General features: G+C 41.2%; 1 protein-coding gene across 3 annotated transcripts in view; it reads left to right on the forward strand.

Annotated features, from left to right (window-relative positions):
* Positions 1–22067, forward strand: part of ARHGAP26 (Rho GTPase activating protein 26) — a 409057-nt gene that overhangs the window by 306325 nt on the left and 80665 nt on the right. For all 3 annotated transcript variants that reach the window (XM_063088222.1, XM_063088223.1, XM_063088224.1), the window contains exons 18-19: positions 5895–6054; positions 19791–19929. In XM_063088222.1, the coding sequence (XP_062944292.1) occupies positions 5895–6054; positions 19791–19929 (299 nt within the window). The remainder of the gene's footprint in view (positions 1–5894; positions 6055–19790; positions 19930–22067) is intronic.

Genomic DNA, 22067 nt, shown 5'->3' on the forward strand with positions numbered 1-22067 from the left:
GACACCTTCATTCTGGTGCCAGCTGTTGGGGCAGTCCAGCAAAGCTGCATTTATGGCTCTGATGGGTTATCCCTACAGAGGCCTCCTCAGCACTGTCCAGACTGGTCCCGCCCACCAGGTCCAGGTGGTATCCAGGCAACATACCTACACAGTCTGACTTAGGAGAAAACACGCAGCCAGTGGTGGTGGGGATTCCCCCCACCACCCCATTCTATACTAAGGATGGATTTGAAGTTGGTAGAAGGAACCAGATTAACAGCCCTGGAAACTAAACTTATCTGGTTAACCACAAAAAAGTATAGTTCCAACAGCTTTACTTCCAGTTAATCCTTCTCACCCCTAGAGCTTGGAGCTTCCCTGAGAGGGTAGTAAAGAGAAGGGTGATATTTACTAGCTTAAACACCCACCCACTCATCCACTTTTAGAATGGATAACCTCTGGCCCACCCAGTAACTGCCTCTGTACTGCAGAGAATGCACTTCAGGGTCATGATCCAGCCCCTAGTCCTGAGACACTTGTGAAAAGGGGAGCAGTTGGTGTGGAAATGTCCCATAGGATGGACTGTAGCCATATTGTTTATAGGAGAGAGCTTGATGTGGCCTTCAGTGGTCAGTGGTATGCCCAGAGCTGGGCTTTGCAGGGTGGTGGGCTTTGGATAGTTAGGGGAGAACTTGCCCGGCAGGCCAGGGGCATGAGATTGATGGTGTGGACGCAGAGTGAGTTTGGTGGGGTTGCTTTGGCTTCACCTGACACTCTGCATGTTGTGCCGGAGGTACTTATAGTGAAGCAATGGAAAATAAGCAGTGGTATGCTTTGAAAATTATTCCATAGTTTTTTTCAAAACATGAAAAGAAGGGAAATACAGATAGGTAGAGTAACAAAAGACCTTGAAATATAGGTGGAGAAGATGGGGTTTCTCGCCCTAGGCAGAAGCAGGCCACTAGAGGTTCTAGACAAACAAAACCACCAACCCAACAGCGTGGCTTTAAATTGGCACTTGCTGATGCTACCATTACCATCACCACTACTTTGACTGCCGCCATGACATTAGCAGCTGTCATCTATTAAGCCATTATTTCATGCCAAGAGATTTACTTGCATAATCATACTTAATCAGCCTCCCAACTTTATGAGGTGTAGGTATTATTGCTACCATTTTACATGTGAGGAAACAGATTTAGAGAGGCCCAGTGACTGCTATGATCCAACTGGCAATGTCTATCTGATTTCAACCACTGTGCTACTGTCTCTCTAAGCTTTATTTTCCATATTTGTAAATTGGAGATAATACTTGCACTCTGTACCACTACAAAAGTGTTTTTCAAGTTGTAGGCTATAAAATCAATTTAGTAGATAAAAAAATAAATAAATAGAATAGAATAGAAAATATCAAAATGTTCCTGAAACTTTTGTTTCTGATATATGTATATGTCTGTCTGTCTGTGTCTGTCCATTTATGTATGTATGAATGAACTAGTGAAATATTGTATGGAAAAATATACTTTCTATCTTTTGTTGTGATCAGAAAGTTTGAGAGCTACTGTTGTATAGTTATCATGAAGGTCAAATACACATAAAAAGTTGTCGTAGAGCTCTTCGTAAAGTCTAAAACACCCTGCAAGGTATTATTATTATTTAACACTAGAAGCTGAAGCAAACAAATCAAGGGTGGCGGGTAAGTGGTGATGTGCTATTGTTGCACCCATCCAGTCCACTGAGACATTGCTAATCTGTTATCACATTGTGTCTGGAGGAGTCAGGACCCAGCTTTGACATTCCTGCACATAGCACACCAGGCCTCAGGATGAAACCTCTTTGCAAACTCTGCAATAGGCTCTGTGCTGTTGGAGTACTTCAGGACCAGTCTGTGATTATAAAGTACTATTTAGTACTTACAGAGCTCTGGCTCTCATTTAAACTCTAGGAGAATAGATAAGATCCCTATGACAGCATGAAGGTCTCTACATTACTGGACCCAAGAGAGTTGTTTACTATTTCTTCCCCTCATGATCCCATCTCTACCACCATCACCACCACTATCCTCATCTGGAAGTGGTTTACCTCCTTCTGCCTCTCAAAGAGTATCAGACCAACCCAAAGTCCACATGTATTTTCCCTTGAAACAAAGGTGGCAAGATGCCCCTCTGCCACAGCCATTTTCATTGGAACGTGCTCTTTCCTCATTAATAGCAGTTCATGAAGGAACTACACGGAATATGGGGTGCATGTCCCCTAACAACTGCCCTGAAGGCCTGCCCCTCAGGAGGTGCGCTGCTTCTCAGCAGATGCCACAAACTCTAATGGTCAGAAAAGGGGTGTCCCCCAAGTGAAAATCACATGTGCAACTGTTTCTATGAAACCTGCAAAGGAAGCCTGAAGAGTTGGCAGTTCTTTCAGAAGGCACCACAGCATAGTAGTCCATGTGGACAGAAGGATCTGAAAGGCACTTGTCAGAGACTCCTTCTGTGCAATGTGCAATGCACAAGAAACTTTTGTGTGGGTTTCAAATCAAGACTGAACATGACATTCTGAACTGTGTGAGGAAGAGCTCAGGCAGCTCAATTACCAACACAGAGAGCAGGCGTTTAGTGTGTTATGGACCTCGCTAATGACTGAGTCCTGTGGCCTCTGCTGGACGGGCTTCCCAGCACTCTGCCAGCCTGCCTCCCACACATCTGTAAATTAGACCAGTTACAATGGATGCCTGATGCCAGCACAGGCTGAGGTTAGGCCTTTCTCTCCAGGATACACAGAGATCTCAAGCTACTATAATTCATTCTAGGGTAATGAGCATAGCTGTAACAAGTTGTGAGCAGTAATCAAGTGACAGATCAATTTATTACTTGTGTGCCAAAAGATAATGGTAGTTAGTAATGAAAGGTGCAGCTTTTTCTCCCCAAAGTTTCCTAAGACTCATATCAATGTGTTTTTTAAGTTCTAAAATAAAATGGATCATTAAAAGGAAAGTGAATTATGTTGGGTAGCCTCAAGTCTTTATATTCAGAGTTGCTGATCCAGAATTACTGTACCTTTCTTCAAATGCCTTTGGGCATTGGGCCTGCAAATCAGAGTAATTATTACTCATTAATTAAATGTAAGAAATGAAACACAGCTCAAGACTTTGAAAAGGGAGGTTGGGGTAGTTGAGATACATTCCCCCCAAATCATCAATAATAATTTGAGGTTTTATGAGTAAGTAGCTGGGTTGAGAATAATTGTTTTATGTCTGCTCAGAAACTCCTTCCATCTTTTAACACCTAAGTGAACATTTATTGTGATTCTCCTGTGCCAAGCACTGTGCTCAGCCCTGTTGCTACCAAGTAAAATGCCACAGTCTATCTCCTCAGACAGTGGTGGAGACATCAACACAGTGTAATGAATATAGGAGTAGGCTGACACTCTGCCTTCATGAGGGGGAGGATTGGGAGAGTCCAGAGGGAGATACAGAAAGGAAGGGGGCCATTTGAGCTGAGCCTTGCAGATCAACAGTTTGCCAAGCAAAGAAAGCACAGTAAGGATATTTCTAGGCAGAGGAATGACATGGATAAAGGCAGAGAGGTGTAAAAGTGGGAAGAAGATGGAGGGCGGATTACTATAATAATTACTCCATTTCGCATGCCTTATCACATTTAATCTGCGCAACAACTTTATGAAGTAGGTACATTATTCACCCCAAACTTCACTTTTTTTAAAAGATTAGAAACCCAAAGCTTAGGCATATTGAGTCCTGTGCTCAGGGACCCAGAGCTGGAAGGTGGCAGAGGAAGGCTTACAGTTGACTTGGTAAAGGTGCGCTATTTTATGAGTTTGAACTTTATATTTAAAACAATGGGGCCCACCAAAGGTTTGTAGTCATCATTATCAGAATAATTAAATAGTAGAAACATTGCTAAAAACTTCACATATCCTATGCCATTGTGTTCTCTCCCAGCAACCAGGAGAGGTTTGAGGCTTGCCGTCTTCAGCAGAGGAACAATGGGTCAGAGCTGGGTTTTAGACAGTAAATGGAGGCAGGCAGGATAAAGCTGAACCTAGAGATTCTAGAGTTGAGAGCCTAGTTAGGAGGCTGTTGCTTTAGTCAGATGTAGTACAAAGAAGTATGATGGTGAAAAGCAATCATCACCCAAGCCATGTATTTTTATATTGACGTGCAATTTGAAAGTGCTTTCGTACATAAGTACCTTGTGGATCCACTTGCACAAGGGACTTTTGTGACAAGAGGGATAACTCTACTGACTTAGCTCATTTGGGAGGGGAATTATACAGACATAGAATTCCCTTCCCACACACAGAGCGGATGTCAAAAGTAGTGATGTTAAAAGCAGCTTGTAAATATGCATACTTGCTGATTGACTGAGACGCAAGACTAAAGCCTCTCCCCCTTGCCAGGGTAAGAACTTGACCATCTGTATTAGCTCTTTCTTTCAGACTGGAAACGTGATGTAGCTCTGGATAGAATGGAAAACTGGAAGTAAAAACAGGAGACTCAACTAGAACTAAGAAAATGTTTATGAAATATTCTTATGTGGACCAGAAACAGGCTAGGATACTCCAGTGGCAACTCTTCCTACTGCAGGTGTTGCTTACTAATTCTCTTTCTAACTGGGTTTCACAGACCTAACCATGCCCTGCCCCTTTCAGAGGAGGAGGTTAAATTAAACTCTTACCTTTAAAGAGTTACATGAAAGTACACATCTGCTGATAAAATTGGTTGATTTAGTATTTCAGTAAAGTTTAAAAACCAGCACTTATGGCAGTATAATCTCTTTTCCTCCACAAAATAGAAGTATACAAGAGAAACAGTGCAGGCATTTATAGAATTGTGTGAAAAAATACTCAGTATAAATAGCACTAAATGCTAGGGAGGTAGGTCTGTGCAAACTGCCAATCTCGGCCCAATTTCTTTCTAATTTCAAGTTAGTAATGAATAAGATGCCTTCTTCCAACAGGTGATTTAGGGAAGCTCATATTTCTTAGCAATACTGAATGGCATTTATTAATTTTAACTTATTTGTTGGATAATTTAGTAGACAGTTTGTGTATTTTTATATGTGGGACCAGCAAATGAACAATTGAGTTTGATAGCTAGGTCATGGTGGCTTTGGCATGGAGTTTAGATATGTGTTTTGAGTACTTGTTCATCAAAAAAATATGCATATGTATTTAGCAACTTACTCAGACCCAGCTACTGCTGATCCTGTGTATTCCTTAGACTTTGAGTATTAGTGACAATATAAACACAGCCACAAATATAGATATATAGTAGTGCATTTTTATTTCTGTTTATACCACACATTTTGCTTAATGTTAACCATTTACGTGTTTCGTGTTTAATCTGATGGGGCTTTAATACTGTGGTCTAAAGTGCTGAATTTCCTGACTTGTTTTTAAATATGCAGATCTGCCCATTTTAAAAATGAGCTCTATTTTATGCCTATGTTTGCAAATATATTAAAACTGTCAAGAGTTTTTATATTTACACTAGAGAAAATGCTAATGATCGCAATGGTTTAAGCAGCAAGCGGCTACATAAGTTGTAACTAAGAGGAATCAGCAGTTACCTGGATTTGCAGAATAGGGATTCAGATGTGCAGAGGTTCATAATTTGGCATAATTTGCTTTGGTTGTTTGGTCATTTAGGCAAATTGGAAATGGTAAGGAGTGTCATGTCCTGAAACAGCAGAATAGCATGGATGCTAAAGATTCCAGACACTTTGGTAGATGAAAATATAAGCAGAAAAGTCTCTCTTTTGATTTCTGTGACATCTGAGGTTGTCCCATCCCAGATTCTGGCTCCTTCAGAGGAGTTTACAGATAGGGAGATAGGAAGGGTCTGGGGAGGTCAGCTGTCTCTGCATTCACTATGTCACTCATTTGTGCCTTTTTCTTCTCAGTGTTGCTAACAACCACAAGCAGAATTTGATGACAGTGGCAAACCTTGGAGTGGTGTTTGGACCCACCCTGCTGCGGCCTCAGGAAGAAACAGTAGCAGCCATCATGGATATCAAATTTCAGAATATTGTCATTGAGATCCTGATAGAAAACCATGAAAAGGTAATATATAATTGGTCGCTTGCAGTGCAGAATTTACTTTGGGGGAAGCTGCATTGGAACTGGCCTTGAGAGTTGACTCAGTAAAACTCTGACACTGTGACAATGATGAAGTTGCTGGTAGTGGTAGTGCTAGTGGTTATGATAAATCATAAGGGGTGCTGGAGGTGGCAACTGTGGTGGTTATGTTGGCAGCAGTGGTGGGAGCATGTATTGAGCATCTATTCTGTGCCAGGAAATGTGCTAAGCACTTGATATATGTTATTTTATCCTTCAATCCAGTGAAGTTGGTACTATTGTGAGCCTCATTTTGAAAATGCCTTTTGTCCATGTTTTACTTGATTGTCTTCGGATGAATTTAAGAGTTTTTTTTTTTCATATTAGGGATATTAAAATTTTTTCATTTCTGTTGTAAATATTTTTCTTGTAGTTTGGCTTTTGATTTTATAAATAGTATATTTTTTCATACTGTGTGTTTGTGTTCTCTCTTTTCCTTTAAGGCACTGGGGTTTCTGGGCCTTCTTAAGAAGGTCCCCGTACCCCACATTATGAAGTATGTCAACACAGAGCTTCTCTTATAAAACTGGGGGTAGGGGGTCATGAAGCTTCACTCATCTGTCCTACCTCATTGCTCCTAGTAGCACATTCCTATGAAGCTTCTCAGAACTTATGCAGGGTTCCCTAGGATAACTTTTGGCAGCCATAATCTGGGATCTAATAAAAAATGCTGCTTCTCATAAAATCTTTGCCTAGAATGGTGAATTAATCATGTTAAATAACCTGCAAAATAAATCTAGAATCTAACCACTCCTCACCACCTACACTGATAACACTTTAATATAAGCCATCATCATCTCCGTCTGAATTTTTATAACAGCCTCCTAATTTGCTTCCTTGTTTCCACCCTTGGCCTGTCTATTCTGATATTAGCCACCATAATGAGATTTTTAATCATATCACTTGTCTGCTATGACTTCCTGTTGCACCCAGAGGGAAAGGTCAGAGTCCTCACTAGAGCCTGTAAGGTCTCTGCTCTCCCCCAATCCTCCCCCTCACTGTTATTTACCTGATCTCATTTCCTATGTCTTTCCAACTGCTTTGGCTGCCTTGCTGTTCCTTGGACATGGAAGACATGTTCCCACCTCAAGGCATTTGCAGTTGCTGTCCCTATTGCCTGGCATGATCTTCCTCCGCAAAACTACATGGTGTATTTCCTCACCACTTCAAGCCTTCTAAGTGAGGCCCACCTAGATCTCTTTATTTAAAATTGCAAACAATCACAACCTCCAGCATTCTTTCTCCCCTTTTCCCTGCTTTACCACTTTGTTGTATATTTAGAATTCATTACCTTTTTGACCTCCACTAGCATGTATGCTTCATGAAAGTAGGGACTTTTGTCTCTTCTGTGCACTACTTGTCACCAGTTCCTCATTCTGAGGGTGGCATTCTTTGTGGTGATTCAGCAACCCAGGTTCCTTCTATCCTGTAGCTCTGCCTTCCACTCTGCAGATTCCCTGCAATCAGCTGGCAGTTGGAGGAAGTCAGAGAGCATGGAAAATTGGATAAGATTCACGCTTGGAAGATGCTTGCTTTATTTTTTCCCTGCATTCCATTGGCTAGAGCTCATTCACATGGCCACATCTAACTGCAAGGGGGTCTGGAGAAGCAACCTAACTTTGTACCCAGAGGAAAGGAAAGGAAGTTCCATAATCAACTCCCCAGTCTGTCACACCCATCAATTGGATTTTTGTGAGGATTAAATTAGGTGATTTATGTAGAGGACTTAGCCAAGATCCTGGTATGCAGTAAACTTCAGTAACTAAACAATTGTTTTTAGCAGTCACAACAGAATTCTCTGGAAGTAGAGCTCAAGTCCAACTCCAAATGTCACATGTGCCCCTCCCTCCAAATAGTACTTTTTGTAAATAAATCATTTCTTAAATAAAATAATTTTAAATGTTGAGACATATCTCTAAAGAAAGAGCACTTTGATTGTGTTTGTTGTCCCTTAAGGAGGACATATTTGAGCTTATAGAAGGCAGTATCTGATGATTTTTGAACTATACTGTTTGTGGTGCCCTTGGGCCTTCAAAGCCAGAAAATGTGTTCTAAAATAGTATGATAGAAAGAAGGATCTGATGCTACTAGGAACAATATTGAAACTTGTATGAAAAAACAGCCATCCTGCCTTGGGAACAACATGTAGAAATAGAAAGGAGGTATGAAATGCATGGCAGGACCTATAAATATATGGACAAGAGGCTGTTGAGAATTCTTACCTGGTTTGGTGGGTTATATATTATGTTACTGTCTGAGGTTTGGAATATGGCAGCTTGACTCCATTTTAAATGTAGCTTGGTCCCAGCCTGGTATAAAGTGAGGAAACGCTGCCTCAATCTCCTTTAGAAACCTGTGGTGTTCACCTCACAGGAAACCTAAGCATCCACAGCCAAGCTCTGGCCTCTGGCTTTCTGGAGACAACACTTTAGATAAACTCCCTGCCAATAGAACTTAACTTGAGCAATCAAATCCAGAGAATTTTTATGTCCACAGAAGAATACTATCAGAGACTTATTCTTGAAAATCTGCAATATTCAGGTCTTAGTTAATAATATTTAATGAGCATTCCATTAGGCTTGGCTATAATTTTCTAGAAACACACACACACACACGTCTGTCTAGGAGTGATACTTTTCTGTCTAATCTTTAGTGTCAGAAGTTGGACGAAATCCTGAAACCCCACTTGAAGAAATGCTTCCCAGCAGTACTTGTTCGTCCTTTTCATATAACATACGCTTTCTTGCTTGAAGCAAGCCTTGATACAGCACTTAAGTATATGTCCTCAACAGTTACTGACATAGTATTCTCTCATATTGTTAAGAAGGTATTTACTTTGTGCCTTGGAAAAATGATTAGGAGGGATTTAGGAATAAATAGAAGATAGTCCCGAAAAGAGGGTGTGGAAACCCAGACATCTAGCCATTAGTGCCACTCCATAGGCAGAGAAAGAGGACCTTAAGATACCTGTTTTAGTTTTCTGTTGCTACATGATAAATCATCTCTAAACCTAGTGATTTAAAATGGCAATGATTTTATTACTTCCAATTCTGTGGATCAGAAACTTGAGGAGGGCTCGTGTGTATCCCTTCTGGTATCAGCTGGGGTGGTTTGGGACTGGAAGATCCAAGATGGCCTCACTCCACATGTCTGGGACTTTGGTACTAGCTGTTGACCTTGATCCTCCTCCGCATGGCCCCCCTCTGCCTCTCCATGTGATCTCTTGTTATTCAGTAGTCTAGCCCAAACTTTCAAGAGGACAAACACAGAAGGAGCAAAGGCTGTTAAGACCTAGGCCTGGAACAAAGAATCAAGTCCAGCCAGATTCAAGGGGAGGAAACTAGACTCCACCTCTGGATGGGAGGATCATTGTGTACACGTAGGCAGGGAAAGTCGTTGGCTGCCATCTTTGCAGGCAGTCTGCCATACCTGGCAGGTTTGCATTTAGTTTCCTTTGGGGAGGCCTTGCTTTCTTATCAGTGGCTTGTGCTGCACGGGAGCAACTGCTTATTGTTTTGTATGGGAAGGGTTCTTCAGTTTCTCCTCAGCATCGTCATTTTTTACACAACTGGGGACATCAAACATTTGGTGGCAATGGCAAGCTCAATCATCAAATACCTTTTTTAAGCCTCAGTGTGGAGAACTAACTCATAAATGTCTAAAACTGGAAAAACATTTTTGTCTTTGAAACTGGCATGATAAAAAGGGGGAGAGAAAGAAAGGGAATACTTGCTAGCCAGAAAATTCAGTTTCCTTAATCTGATAAAACATCTTTTTTTCAATAGAAGGATAAAGAGCTCTGTGATCTAACTGGCTAAAGCATATGATCTTTTCTCGGTCTCTATCTGTCTCTTTGCTTATTTACTAAGGGTTAATACTAGACATTCAGCCCAAGAGTTAAAAATGAAGACGAACTACTTTAGATTGTCAATAGCACATCCATACACCCTCAAGCTAGTACCTATGAGTCTAGAAAATACCCCCTGCTCAGCATCTTTTCACAGAGACCTCACCTGTGTCTCCTTCATGGGAGCCTCAGTGATGTTTCACACACACCTTCAGCTTGGTCAGATAAAACCCTCTAGCCACATACTTACCCTGTCACAGTGGTCTAGAAACTCTGTCTTCCACCTCCCCCAACAGACTCAGGAGAACAGTGTTGGCATAGTTCAAGGAGATAAATATCCCAGTGTGAGAAGAAGCAGAGAGGAAAAAGCCAAAAGATATGGTATTATGTTTGGGGCTTATGGTAATTTTTCTTTTTCCATGTTGGTAATACGTACTGATTTATTTACTCAGTTGAAGTTAATGGATCTTTTTAATGAGCACAGTCCAGAAATAATAATAATAGTGATAACTAACTTTTACTTACAGCTTATTGTATACAAGGTATTGTACTAAGCAGCTTCATATTCATCATCTCATTCAATTAACACAGCAACCCGCTAAGGTCAATATTTTTAGCTCTGTTTTACAAATTATGAGCCTGAAGTGCAGAGAGTTTAAGCAACCGCTGGTCAGGAGAAGTTGAACTTCAGACCGCTTTCAGAACCCAAGCGATTAAAGTCTACTCCGGTTAACCTCTGTTCAATGCAATAAACGTTACTGAGTATCTACTGTTGGCCGAAGATAAGTGACAGGTCCTTATATTTCAAGGCACTCCTGTTTTATCAGGATGTGACTAACCATAATGACATCTGGTAAGATGAATAAAGTGTTATGGCACCACCGAGGAGAAGTAATTGAATTCTACTAGGATTGGGCTCTGACAGATGAATAGAAGTTTTCTAGGCAGAGAAAGAGTAGAGACATGATGGACAACCTTCCAGGAGAACATTAGTTACGGTGTGTGTATATTAAAATGACTGGGTTATATGTTAGCAAGCAGTGGGAGATGTTGCCATGTAGTTGGATTTAGCCCATTTGTCAAGGTTTTGAAAGCTATGGTAAAAGGTTTGCATTTACTTCTGAAAACTGGAAGCTCTTCAAGGTTTCCAAGTAGAGTGGTAAAATGATTACATCAGTACTTTAGAAAGACATCCCTGGAAGCAGAACCAAATTGTACTCTGATTGTTGATAAATAAAAAACAAAACCATAGAGTTGACCATACTGTTGTAAACTTGCAGCTCAGAGAGTGTAAACTTTGAGCTACAGTCTTTGTTTACATGGTAGAGTGAAATCCTAATGGCCTTTATTTGGTGCTTCTTGCCAGACTTCTTAAGGGGAAATACTCGTTCATAGAACCATTTCCCATAAATGACAACATACCCTGCACACTTAAGATTATATGAGAGCTAAAGAATAATAGAGTTGGTAGTATATCTCTTTTTGCCTGTGGTCAAGTTCCAGAGTTGAAAGCTCAGAAGGCAGAGATTTTGGCTCTTACCATGCTTATGTTAAAGTAAAGGTCAATTATGTAAAATTAGCATTTTTTTTTTAAAGATGACCAGTAAGGGGATCTTAACCCTTGAGTTGGTGTCGTCCGCACCACACTCAGCCAGTGAGCCAACCGGCCATCCCTTTATAGGATCCGAACCCGTGGCCTTGGTGTTATCAGCACCACACTCTCCCAAGTGAGCCACGGGCCGGCCCAAAATTAGCATTTTTTATATGGACAGAATCTTTTCCCCAAACTCACACCCTGTCACCTCAGTCTTAAAACATCAAGTAGGCAAATACTTGGGGTTGTAGTATAGAAGTAACTAATATTTATATGCTTCTAATTAAGATTTTTAAACAAAATATTGAGTGCTGTCATTGTCCAAGATACCCCAAAGCCCATAAATTCTGCTATTTCTTACGAGATTTTCTTGTCATTTATTTTTTTAAAGGTTTACTTGGCAATGACTTTGAAAATTTTAGATGTCTAGGAAGAACAACCGTATCAAGAAAAAGACTGCCTTCCTTTCATAGTTTTAGTTAAACATAACATTTCAGCATAGTGTGTGTATGTTTGTGTGTGTGTAAGAGAGAGACAGACACACACACACACATGCCCCTTACTGTTAATTTCCAACACAGGATTGCAACAGTTTGTTCTTTAATAATCCATGATGTTTCTTTTGGCTGTGGCACTGGGAAGGGTCCATGAAGCAGGACACGTGTGCCAGTGTGCCCATGTACCACATCAGCACCCTTTTAATACCTATTAATGTTTGACAAAATAAGTTATGATTATTCCTTTCCCAGTCCACCAGTTAGCTTTGGAAAAGGTGGGTGTGTTGACCCTTGAGCTGTTTATTCTCAGAAGTCCCCAAAGATCAAAGCCCTTTTTTAACAGCTGTTACCTTTTTATCTAATATATCAAGGAGAGGAGCTAGCAACCATGGTTGACCCTGCTTAACACCTAGCATAAGCACCAAGTCCTAAGCAACCTTGCATTGCCATTAACATGGTAGTGACTTCCGGTGCAGTTAGCTTGAGTTAAATTGATTTGGGCCTGCCAAAATGTTGGTAACATTGAAATCCATTGCACCAGTGTTAGGCTTTGTGCACAAAATGTACATCGATTAATAAAATACAGATCATTTGGCAGTTGCATTTCCTTGATATTTCAGATAATCGTTGATATGTAAAATTATTATTGGTATTAATAATAATATTATAATAATGTATGCCTGGATGCTCTACTACATTGAGATGGTCCCTGGAACTGTTGCCTGCTTAGGAAGCTAATCTTGTCCTGTGGGGCTTTTGTAGTTCACTCACTGGTTTTATTTTTTTATTTTTTGTTAACTTTTCTTCCATTGGTTCCTGCATATATGCTTGTTTTTGTCCTGTCCTTGTTAGGTTCAGAAGCAAGCTTGATGTACTTGTGCGCTGAGCTGGAATGCTACTGTCACAGCACTTTTTTTTAGTGGCAAGTGCCATATAAGATACTCTTCGTTAATGTAATAAGATTGTGGATCTGAACACATATGTTCCCCCCAGTAAACTCCAGGTAAACCAATAATTGTTTGAATTGTGAAGCTCTTTTAATGTTGTCAAAGTAAGGGTGGAGTTGGTTGTATTTTAATCTGTTCTCTTTGTCAGCAAAGATAACAGGAAATAGAATCTTTCTGGAGATATGCAAAATCACAGCATCCTGTGTGTTAGCCAGGCCCTGTCTATATACCCTCAGTTACTAAATGCAATTGGTTCATTCTGAGAGAATTTTAATAAAACTCTCCAAACTACTTTCCAAATTGTTGATCTCTCTGCCAAAATGCTGATATCAACAGGACATAAGACTTCCAACTGTCCTTAAAAAACCTCTCTGCAGCTACAGCCTCTGAATTTGGCTTCTTAAGTGTTACAGTAAATGAGCCCTGCTAAGACTTGCCTGGCTTTCCAATGTAAAGGCTGGGTTTATGGCTTCTCCTGCCATAAGCAGTGCACAGTTTGTCATGGGAAAGAATGAACAGTATGTGAGCCACGCCCAGTAGTTTTTGTCCTCTTTTCCTGAAGCAGACGCTCCTCAGATTAAACAAGCCAGCCCCATATTACTTGGAACCCTGATGCGTTTGTCTCAAGAAAAAGCTCAGTCTCTTTTCTCCTATAAACCTTTCTGTTCTGCCTTGTAATCCCCAGGCTTCTGCCGTTGATTTATTGTCTCAGAGTTACTTTGCAGTTATAGACCAGGAGCTCTTTATCGTGACCTAATTTTCCTCCTATAAAAATCACAGCACGTAATAAAGAGTATACCACACACATTACAGAGAGACTCCTAATCCTTTCGAATTGCAGGAGCATGTGACAGATGGGAATGGAAAAGGTGTAAAAATGTATGTGACGTGGCTAAGAACAAATTCCACAAGTGTCAATGCTCTACAATGTCAAGATGGGCCAGATGAGGGGCCAGTGAAATTTGAATTTTGTAGACAACACAAAAGAAAAGAACAGCAAATTCTAACATTGCTGTAAGCAGTTAAGACCAAAGAGCAGTAATTAAGTTTACACTTATAAATTAAATCCTTATGTCCCGACTGCAAATAATTCGTTGTTGAATCTCCAGTTATTTCCCTTCTTAAACTTCATATGTCTCCTTTTTATTGAATACGATAATGTTTTTTGATCACTGAATGCCAAACTGTGTTAGATGCTTCAGTCCTCACTACAGTACTGGGACTTTTTACAGATGAGGCATCTAAAGGTGAGAGAGTTATATAAGTTGCTGAAGGTCACTGAGCTAGTAAGCGGCTAAAATCAGATCTATCAGACTCCAAAACTTATGATCTTTCCGTTTTGTCCTCTATCAAATTAATAATAGGTATAAAGACCACAAGTGGTTAAGACCCAGACAGTCAAGCTGTCTAGTTCCCAGTCCAGCTGTATTCCTTATCTAGTGACCTTGGAGAAGTCACTTAATCTCAGTGAGTTTCAGTTTCCCCATCTACAAGATGAAAAAAATAATAGTACTTTCCTTATACGGGTATTGTGAGTAAAATAATCCATGTAAATAACTTAGCATGGTAAGCACTCAATAAATTTTGGCTATTTCTATTGTCATTTATACCACCTCCTCCTTGTGCCTGCTCTTTGCCAGATGCTCTGCTAAAAATTTTATGTGCTTTATCTTTTCAATAGCTCTGCAAGGCAGGTATTAGATCCCCATTTGCACACGGGAAACAGACTCAGAGGGGTTAATTACCTTGCCTGAGACCACACAGTTAGTAGATGGCAAAGCCAGGATTTGAACACAAAGTCTGTCTAGCTCCAGAGCCTGTTTGCTTTCTACCGATATAATGACTTTAAATTCCTTTCCTATGTATTATATGGTGACATGGCAATGATGTCAGTGTCAGTGATGGTGAGGTCCATGTAGCTGCAGGTGTTGCCTACTGAGTAAGCAACCGAACCAGGACTCAGCCTGGGTCTGTTTGACTGCAAAGGCCAAACTGCCCCCAACCACTGTCCTTCACAGCTTAAGGGGAAACAGTAGGTTGGTATTTTTGGGTCTGCTAATTCTACTTATAGGAAGTTTGAAATTGAAGATACTTGGAAGGGTTACCCAGAGTTATATTTTTATTTTACAATTTTAGTCCCCAATAGCTTCCAGAAAGCTTACAGTCTTCCATACTTTTATCTGTAAGGCATTCCTAAGTCAGAATCAGTTTGTAAGTTTGGACAGCATTAGCAGGGCACTTGGCACAGAATAAATCTCCTTCTGTTGTGTTAATTTGGGAAGTCTCTGTGAAATGATTGTTCTAACCACATGGTAGAACTGCATAAATCCATAGCTCCTAGATTACATGAGCTCCTTCTTCTGTCATTCAGCAGGGACATTTGTACAGCAATTCTTCTCAACAAACTGAAGAAAACTTCATTTGATTCTCTCGAAATCATCTCTTCCAGATGAAATAGGATTGGAATAACCAAGAAAATTGTGAATAATTCAGATTCTCATCAGAATTCCAAGTTGAGCTTGTAGCACAGTGGCAAACAAGGCCTGCCTAGAAGGTGGACAGTCAACAGCCTTCCACCAACTTACACATGTTCAAGTTTCAGAGTTAAATGAACAACAGTAATTTGGGGAATACTTTCCCAGACTCAATCAAAGTTTGTGTCTTCTGCTCTGATATGGTCTAATTTGCCCTCGCACCTTGGAAAAACGTGCACAATAATAATGATGATAGTCTTGCGTCTGGTACTTTACATTTTGCAGCGTGCTCGCTGGCACATTATTGAATTTGATCCTGAGAACAGCCCTGTCAGAGCTCTTCAGAAGCCTGAGCCTGGCTCACAGTGAGACCCAGAGAACTGGCCTTTCGGATTGTAGCTCTTGTCCATAGCAAAAATCTCAGCCACTTCTATTATGCTTGAATAACTTCTTTTAGAGAAAAAAGCTGATGAGCGGAGTGAAATTCCCCCTCAGTGCCTTCCAATGTCTCTTCCTACTCTACTGTATATGAATATTGTTTTGGAAGCAATTTTTCACGCATCAGCCTAAATCCATGGTGCTTCCTCACAACTTTGTTTCTCCAGCATTTACTGTAGCTCTTCAAAAAGAGTAAATGCTCACATTGTTGTTGACAGTTGAAATGCATATATATTATCTTTGCTCCTGTTGTAGTTGGGCAAGAATCTCATTCTCAATAACAAATTAAGAAAAGAGGTAAAAAATTTGGAGGCCAGAGGTAAAGGGGGTGAGGGGGAATATGAGACCAGGCCTATCACTAGCTCTGAATTCATTTAAAAATGTTCTTAGCTAGGGATTGCTGGAGGTGCTGTACTTGAGGCCAGAGGAAGAAGAGTGCTAAGAGACACCATTATTGTTGAAATCCACACTTGTGGGTTTGGGGCCACTGGCTTCTGTAGTGAAGACTGCTGGAGAAGAGCTGAATGAATGGCTGCTGCAGCCATGGGGTCCCGTTCTGGTCCCCCTCCTGCTTAGCTGTGTGGCAGGATAGGAGATGTCTCATTGTGCAATGGTCATCCTACTTACTATGCTGAGCTGACCTAGAGTTTAGAGATGAGTTATGCAAAGCAACTAGCATAGTGCCTGGCAGGTGCAGACACATATATAGGCCATTTTCAAATGCCCTTGATAACAGTGCAGAGTTAGGTCGTCACCTAAGAGTGGCCAAGTAAAAGGAGGAGAAAGCTTCTTAGAGGTTGCAGTCATTGGGCTCATCAACAACCATAGCCTCTCTCTTTTTTCTTGTTGTAGAAACTCAAACAGAGACTCTAGACATGTGTAGCACTGGTAAACTTATTTTTAGAGGTTCTAACTGCTCCGGAAGCTAGGAGTTTTTTTGTTGCTTTTACTTTGCCTCCTTCTCTTCTTACTCCCTTACCCTAACTGAACTCAGCTATGTGTACTGATTCAGTTTATCTTCTTGAAAATTTTCAGTCCCTTAGGGAAAATATGATAATGCTGTTTTCAGACAGCTGTGTTCAGGAACGAAACTGACTTAACCAGCTGGCTGGCATCATAGGAGCCCAAGGACCTGCCAACTCATGGAGAGCAGCTGTTTGGCCTGAAATTCTTATAGTTCTTATGACTTTGCTTCCTATATACCAGCTTTTGAATTCTGCTTTTAAATGCACACACAAAGGGGAGAGGACTGTTGGGAAAGTAAATATAAATGGTCGGGGCCCCTCAGATGTTCAGAATCTTGTGGAGCATTTGATGTAAATATGCATGTGCGCCCAGGTGTTCCTTGGTTATTGTCTAACGTAATTGCACATGTGCACCCAGGTGTCCTGGGTTATAGACTTAAGTATAAAGGACAAGTGGCTCTGATTCACAGCGCCCACTACCACGAGGATGCCCCTGGGAGGGCCACGGGGAGGCTGCTACTGCTGATGGAGGCTGTTGCTGCAAACTGTTGCTGCCAGGGTCCCTGGGACCCTCAGAGGTGGGGACCCTCAGAGGCCACTGCCGCTGCTGAGGACTGAGCTCGTGTCGTCTGTCAATGGCTCCTGGGACCTTTCCCAATTACCTAGCGTGGACCTGTATGTGAGGGGTCTGGTGACCCAGCTGGCATGTGAGGAGTTTGTGACCCAGTCTGTACAGTGGGGTTTGAAGGGTCTGAGCCCTAGCCCTGACAATACAAATGGAAACTTAGTATAACTAAAATAATGAAATGTTTTGGCTTTAGTTATGAATGGCACTAACCATACAATTAGTGTAGCTATTGCCTCAGCCCCGAGAACTGTCGTAGTCATGTGGCAATACAAGGACCATGAGAAAGAAAGACATGTCTAGGGCCACCATTAGGTGAAGGAAGAGGGGATGCTACTACCATCCTCTTGTTATTCATGACTGTTGGGAAAGAGAAAATCCGGGAGGCTAACTTCAAAGAGTAACAGATGATAATGAATGGACCTATAAATTTTGATTTCTCAATATAGCAGGGGTGTTATACAGCCATTAAGAAGCACTGTATTAGTCTGCTTTCTGTTGCTTATAATAGAATACCTGAAACTGAGTAACTTATAAAGAAACAATATAATTCCTACAGTTTTGGAGGCTGGAAAGTCCAAGATCCAGGGAGCACATCTGGTGAGGGAATTCTTGGCGGGAACTCTCCAGATTGTCCCATGACAACACAGGGTATCACGTGGTGAGGGCTGGCTGGGCAGAGCATTTCCACATGCTTTCTCTCCTTATAAAGCTTCCAGTCTAGTCCCTGATAGCCCATTAAACCATTAACCCATTAATCCATTCATGAGGGCATCATCGTTGATCCAATCACCTCTTAAAGGCCCCACCTTTCAGATACCATATTGGGGATTAAGTTCCAGCATGAGCTTTGGAGGAAACAAACATTCAAACCATAGCAATCATGTTTGAAGATATTTTTAATGAAAGGGAAAATGCTACAGTATAATGTTAGGTGAAATATGTAGGATACAAAACTAAAGAATGTCATCTCAATTATGAAAAAGTTTGTTTTAATGTTAGAGATAGTTCATACAAAGCACCAGTGCTTGGTGTGGCAAGTACTCAGTAAATCATAGCTAATGGAATGCAAACTCTGACCACAAGGAACATGTTTGCCCCTTTCACTTATCCCCAGAGTGCCTAATGAACAGTAGATGCTCAAAAGGTCTTTGTTGATTGAATGAGAGTTGTTATTATTGTATGCATTTGAAAAGGAATCTGGAAAAAGCCTATATTATAATCTGTAACTGTAATTGTGGCAACTTAATCTCTCTGTACCTGTTGCTCAGGGTTGCTGAGAACTGAGTGAGCAACACGTAAAGCACACAGCACAGTAACTGGTGCCTAGGGAGCCGCAGTACGTGGTGGCTGCTGTGATCACAGTGAGCACCGTGTGAGTGTTAGCAATTATAATTATTAAATTATGTCATACTTTTATCTGTAGAAAGATGAGAGTTATCATGATTTTTGTCTATTGTTTTCCTATTTTTTATCATGGACTTAAAAAAAGAGAGAGAGAAAAGCCCCCCCCCCCCCAAAAAAAAGCTTATAAAGAAAACCCAAATGCCAACAATGGTTATCTCCAAATAGTAGACTTGGGAGTGTTTCTGTTTTCTTCTTGAGACTTTTCTACATTTTTCAAATTGTCTGTAGTATATATGTTACTTTTATTATCAAGAGGAAAAAAACTGACCACCTTTTATCCCCTTTTAAATAAGAAAAAAAAAGTTCAGCATCACAGATAACACAGAGCTGCTGAACTAAAAGGGATGCTCCATCTGAGGACAATTGATGAAGATTGGGAATGGTGCCCTGCCCTGGGGTCGCTTTTAGAATGTTATTTAAATACGTGTTTCACAGTCTAAGATAGTTATGAAGCAGATGCTAAGAACTGGAAGATAGAACCAATGAAGGAAGGTAAAGGAATTTTGATTCATTGGTTCTGGTCACAGGTACGCAAAATTTGAAGTATTGTTAACAGACAAAGGTGTAATATGTGGTGGCTACCAATGGTGTCTGTTGAGCACAGCTGCTTTCCGTCACCCCTGGAGAGAACAACAAAAAGATGATTAGTGGAAATTACAGCAGGAGAGTTTAGAAATGGAAATGAATGGCTACCAAACTCAGGGATAAACTTTCAGGGAGAATGTTTAAATGTTTAAAATAAAATCTTGAGCAGATGCTGCTGGTCTTCTTAGTTTTTTTCTGGCTGATTCTAAGGCACCACCAAGCTTTCAGGTATACTGGTTCAGGCCTGTGCTTTCTTCCCAATTTACAGACATGTGTGACCTTTTTGTGAAACTTCACTTGCAGATATTTAACACCGTACCTGATATGCCTCTGACCAATGCCCAGCTGCACCTGTCTCGGAAGAAGAGCAGTGACTCCAAGCCCCCATCCTGCAGCGAGAGGCCCCTGACGCTCTTCCACACTGTACAGTCAACAGAGAAACGTGAGTCCCTACGCCCAGGTCCAGTGTGGTTTCAAGGACATCCCAAGCTGCCTCGCACTGCTTGAGGTGGACACCTCCAGCCTCTCTCTGTGTGCTGCTGGCCTTTTGTGTCCTTGAAGACTGTGTGTCATTGTGCCCTTCCAGGTTCCTTTGCTGAGTAACCCTGATAGGACAGGAAGCAGTATTGCTGAGAATGAAAGGCAAGGGCTGCCGTGGAAGATTGTCTTTCTGGATCTCCCATGGGTAAACAGCTGATCCTGTTTTACTCCTACTACACAGTAAGAGCTCAGCTCAGGCATCGCTTCTTTGGCCTCTCTTTTGTTAGCTGCTCCCACAGAACCAGTTCCCTTTCCTTTTTTCAGTTTGTAATTAAATGCATATTAGTGTGAGTCACATGTCCTGCTAGAATGTGACTCTACAAGGGCGGTACCTAGTTCTGCTCGCCCTTTTATTCCACCTCTCACAGAGCCTGGCGTGGGGTCGACACTTAAAAATATTTGAAATTCATTAATGAATGAATTAGAGAATAATACTCTCCTTGTTCCAGATAGCAGTGTTATCACTACAGTTGTATCAAATCTTCTTTTCATCACAGGATTTCTGAGTTCTTTGAAGTAATCAGGTGCTGGGCCCTAAAATACAGTCTTGTTTCAGCTGTTATAGTAACAGAGTTTTGTAGTGTAGTGTAGGAATCGAGGCCTCAAGCTCTGAGAGAAGTCAGTCTGATGTGGGTTCTTGTGCCAGTGCCACCACATGGGCAAGTCTGTTATTCTCCTCAGTTTGCTCATGTGTAAAATAGGGATAATAGTGCCCACCTCATAGGGAAGCTGTGAGGATTAAATGAAATTATGCATTTCAGCATCTCGCACAAGGCTTGGAGCATGGCCACGGCTAATAACAGAGCTACTGCTACCATTATTAGTTACTGTTCAGTCACACGCAGATACCAAGACTGGCTCATTCATACAGCTGACAGTTAGTTACACAACGCCTGCCAAGGACCGGGAATCTAAAAATGAGACCTTGTCTTTAAGGAGCTCAAAACTGAGTAAGGGAAGTAAGCAAGGGAATACGAAATGGCAAGTCAGCAGGATACCTGCTCTCGTAGAGATATATACAGTAAGAGAGGTGGTAGAACGTAATGGCTAAAAGCACACATTCCAGCACCAGGTTGCCTGGGTGTGAGTTCTGCCTCTGCTGCTCACCAGCTGTGTGTGACTTGGGAAGTTAAGCAACATCTCATGGCCTTAGTCACCTCTTCTAGAAAATGGCAGATAATGATTCCTACTTCATAGGGTTGTTGTGAAGATTAAAGCACTTCACACAAGGCCAGGGGCAGAGCAAAAACTCTGTAAATGCTGGGGCGTGAGGGCAGATACTGTTATCATCTTCATTATTGTTATTACTAATCTCTAAGAGCTACAGTAAAGGCACAGAGCAGGACGGTGACCTACTTTGCCTTGAAGAGAAAAGCTTCCATATCGGGATTGGCATCTGTCTCCTTCTTTGTCACAAAAAAGTTGTTTTTTTTAATCCCCTTGTATTTCAAAAGTAATGGCCTGCCTTATCGTAATTCCCGAAAACAAACCTTCCACGGCCCCAAAACATAACTGCATTTAAACTTTGCATCCCATAGTATGTCTGCACCTTGATGTACAATATTTAGCACCATTTGGGTTGTTTCAGATACTTTGCTTTTATAAATTGAGCTACTGTTAACATCCTTGTAGCTAAATCTCCTTTTTATGATCATTCCCTTAACATAAATTCTTAAAAGAATTTTTAGGTCATTGAATATGCACAATTTCAGGGCTTTGACATCGTAATAGAATTGGCTTCCCTTCCTCTTAAGTACCTGGCCAGGTCATTCTCACAAGGGTATGCATGTGGCCTGGGCCCCTCCAAGTGTACCAGGGAATACTTGGAACAGGACTGGCCTCACCCACATCTGCCAAATGAACAAGGTATCAGGCTACAGGGTGATGTGCTTCTCAGGTTTCCAGGAGAGCCACGGTCACTTAATATTTTGTACTAAGCCATGTGTGGTGCAGATCAGGACAAGCCAGACAGTATTGGTAAATCCCCTAAGCTTAAAATAGTGTGGGGTTAGTGGTTACACTGAAGCCAGAAGCAGGTTT

Source organism: Cynocephalus volans, chromosome 2, assembly GCF_027409185.1.
Source record: "Cynocephalus volans isolate mCynVol1 chromosome 2, mCynVol1.pri, whole genome shotgun sequence".
Taxonomy (NCBI): domain Eukaryota; kingdom Metazoa; phylum Chordata; class Mammalia; order Dermoptera; family Cynocephalidae; genus Cynocephalus; species Cynocephalus volans.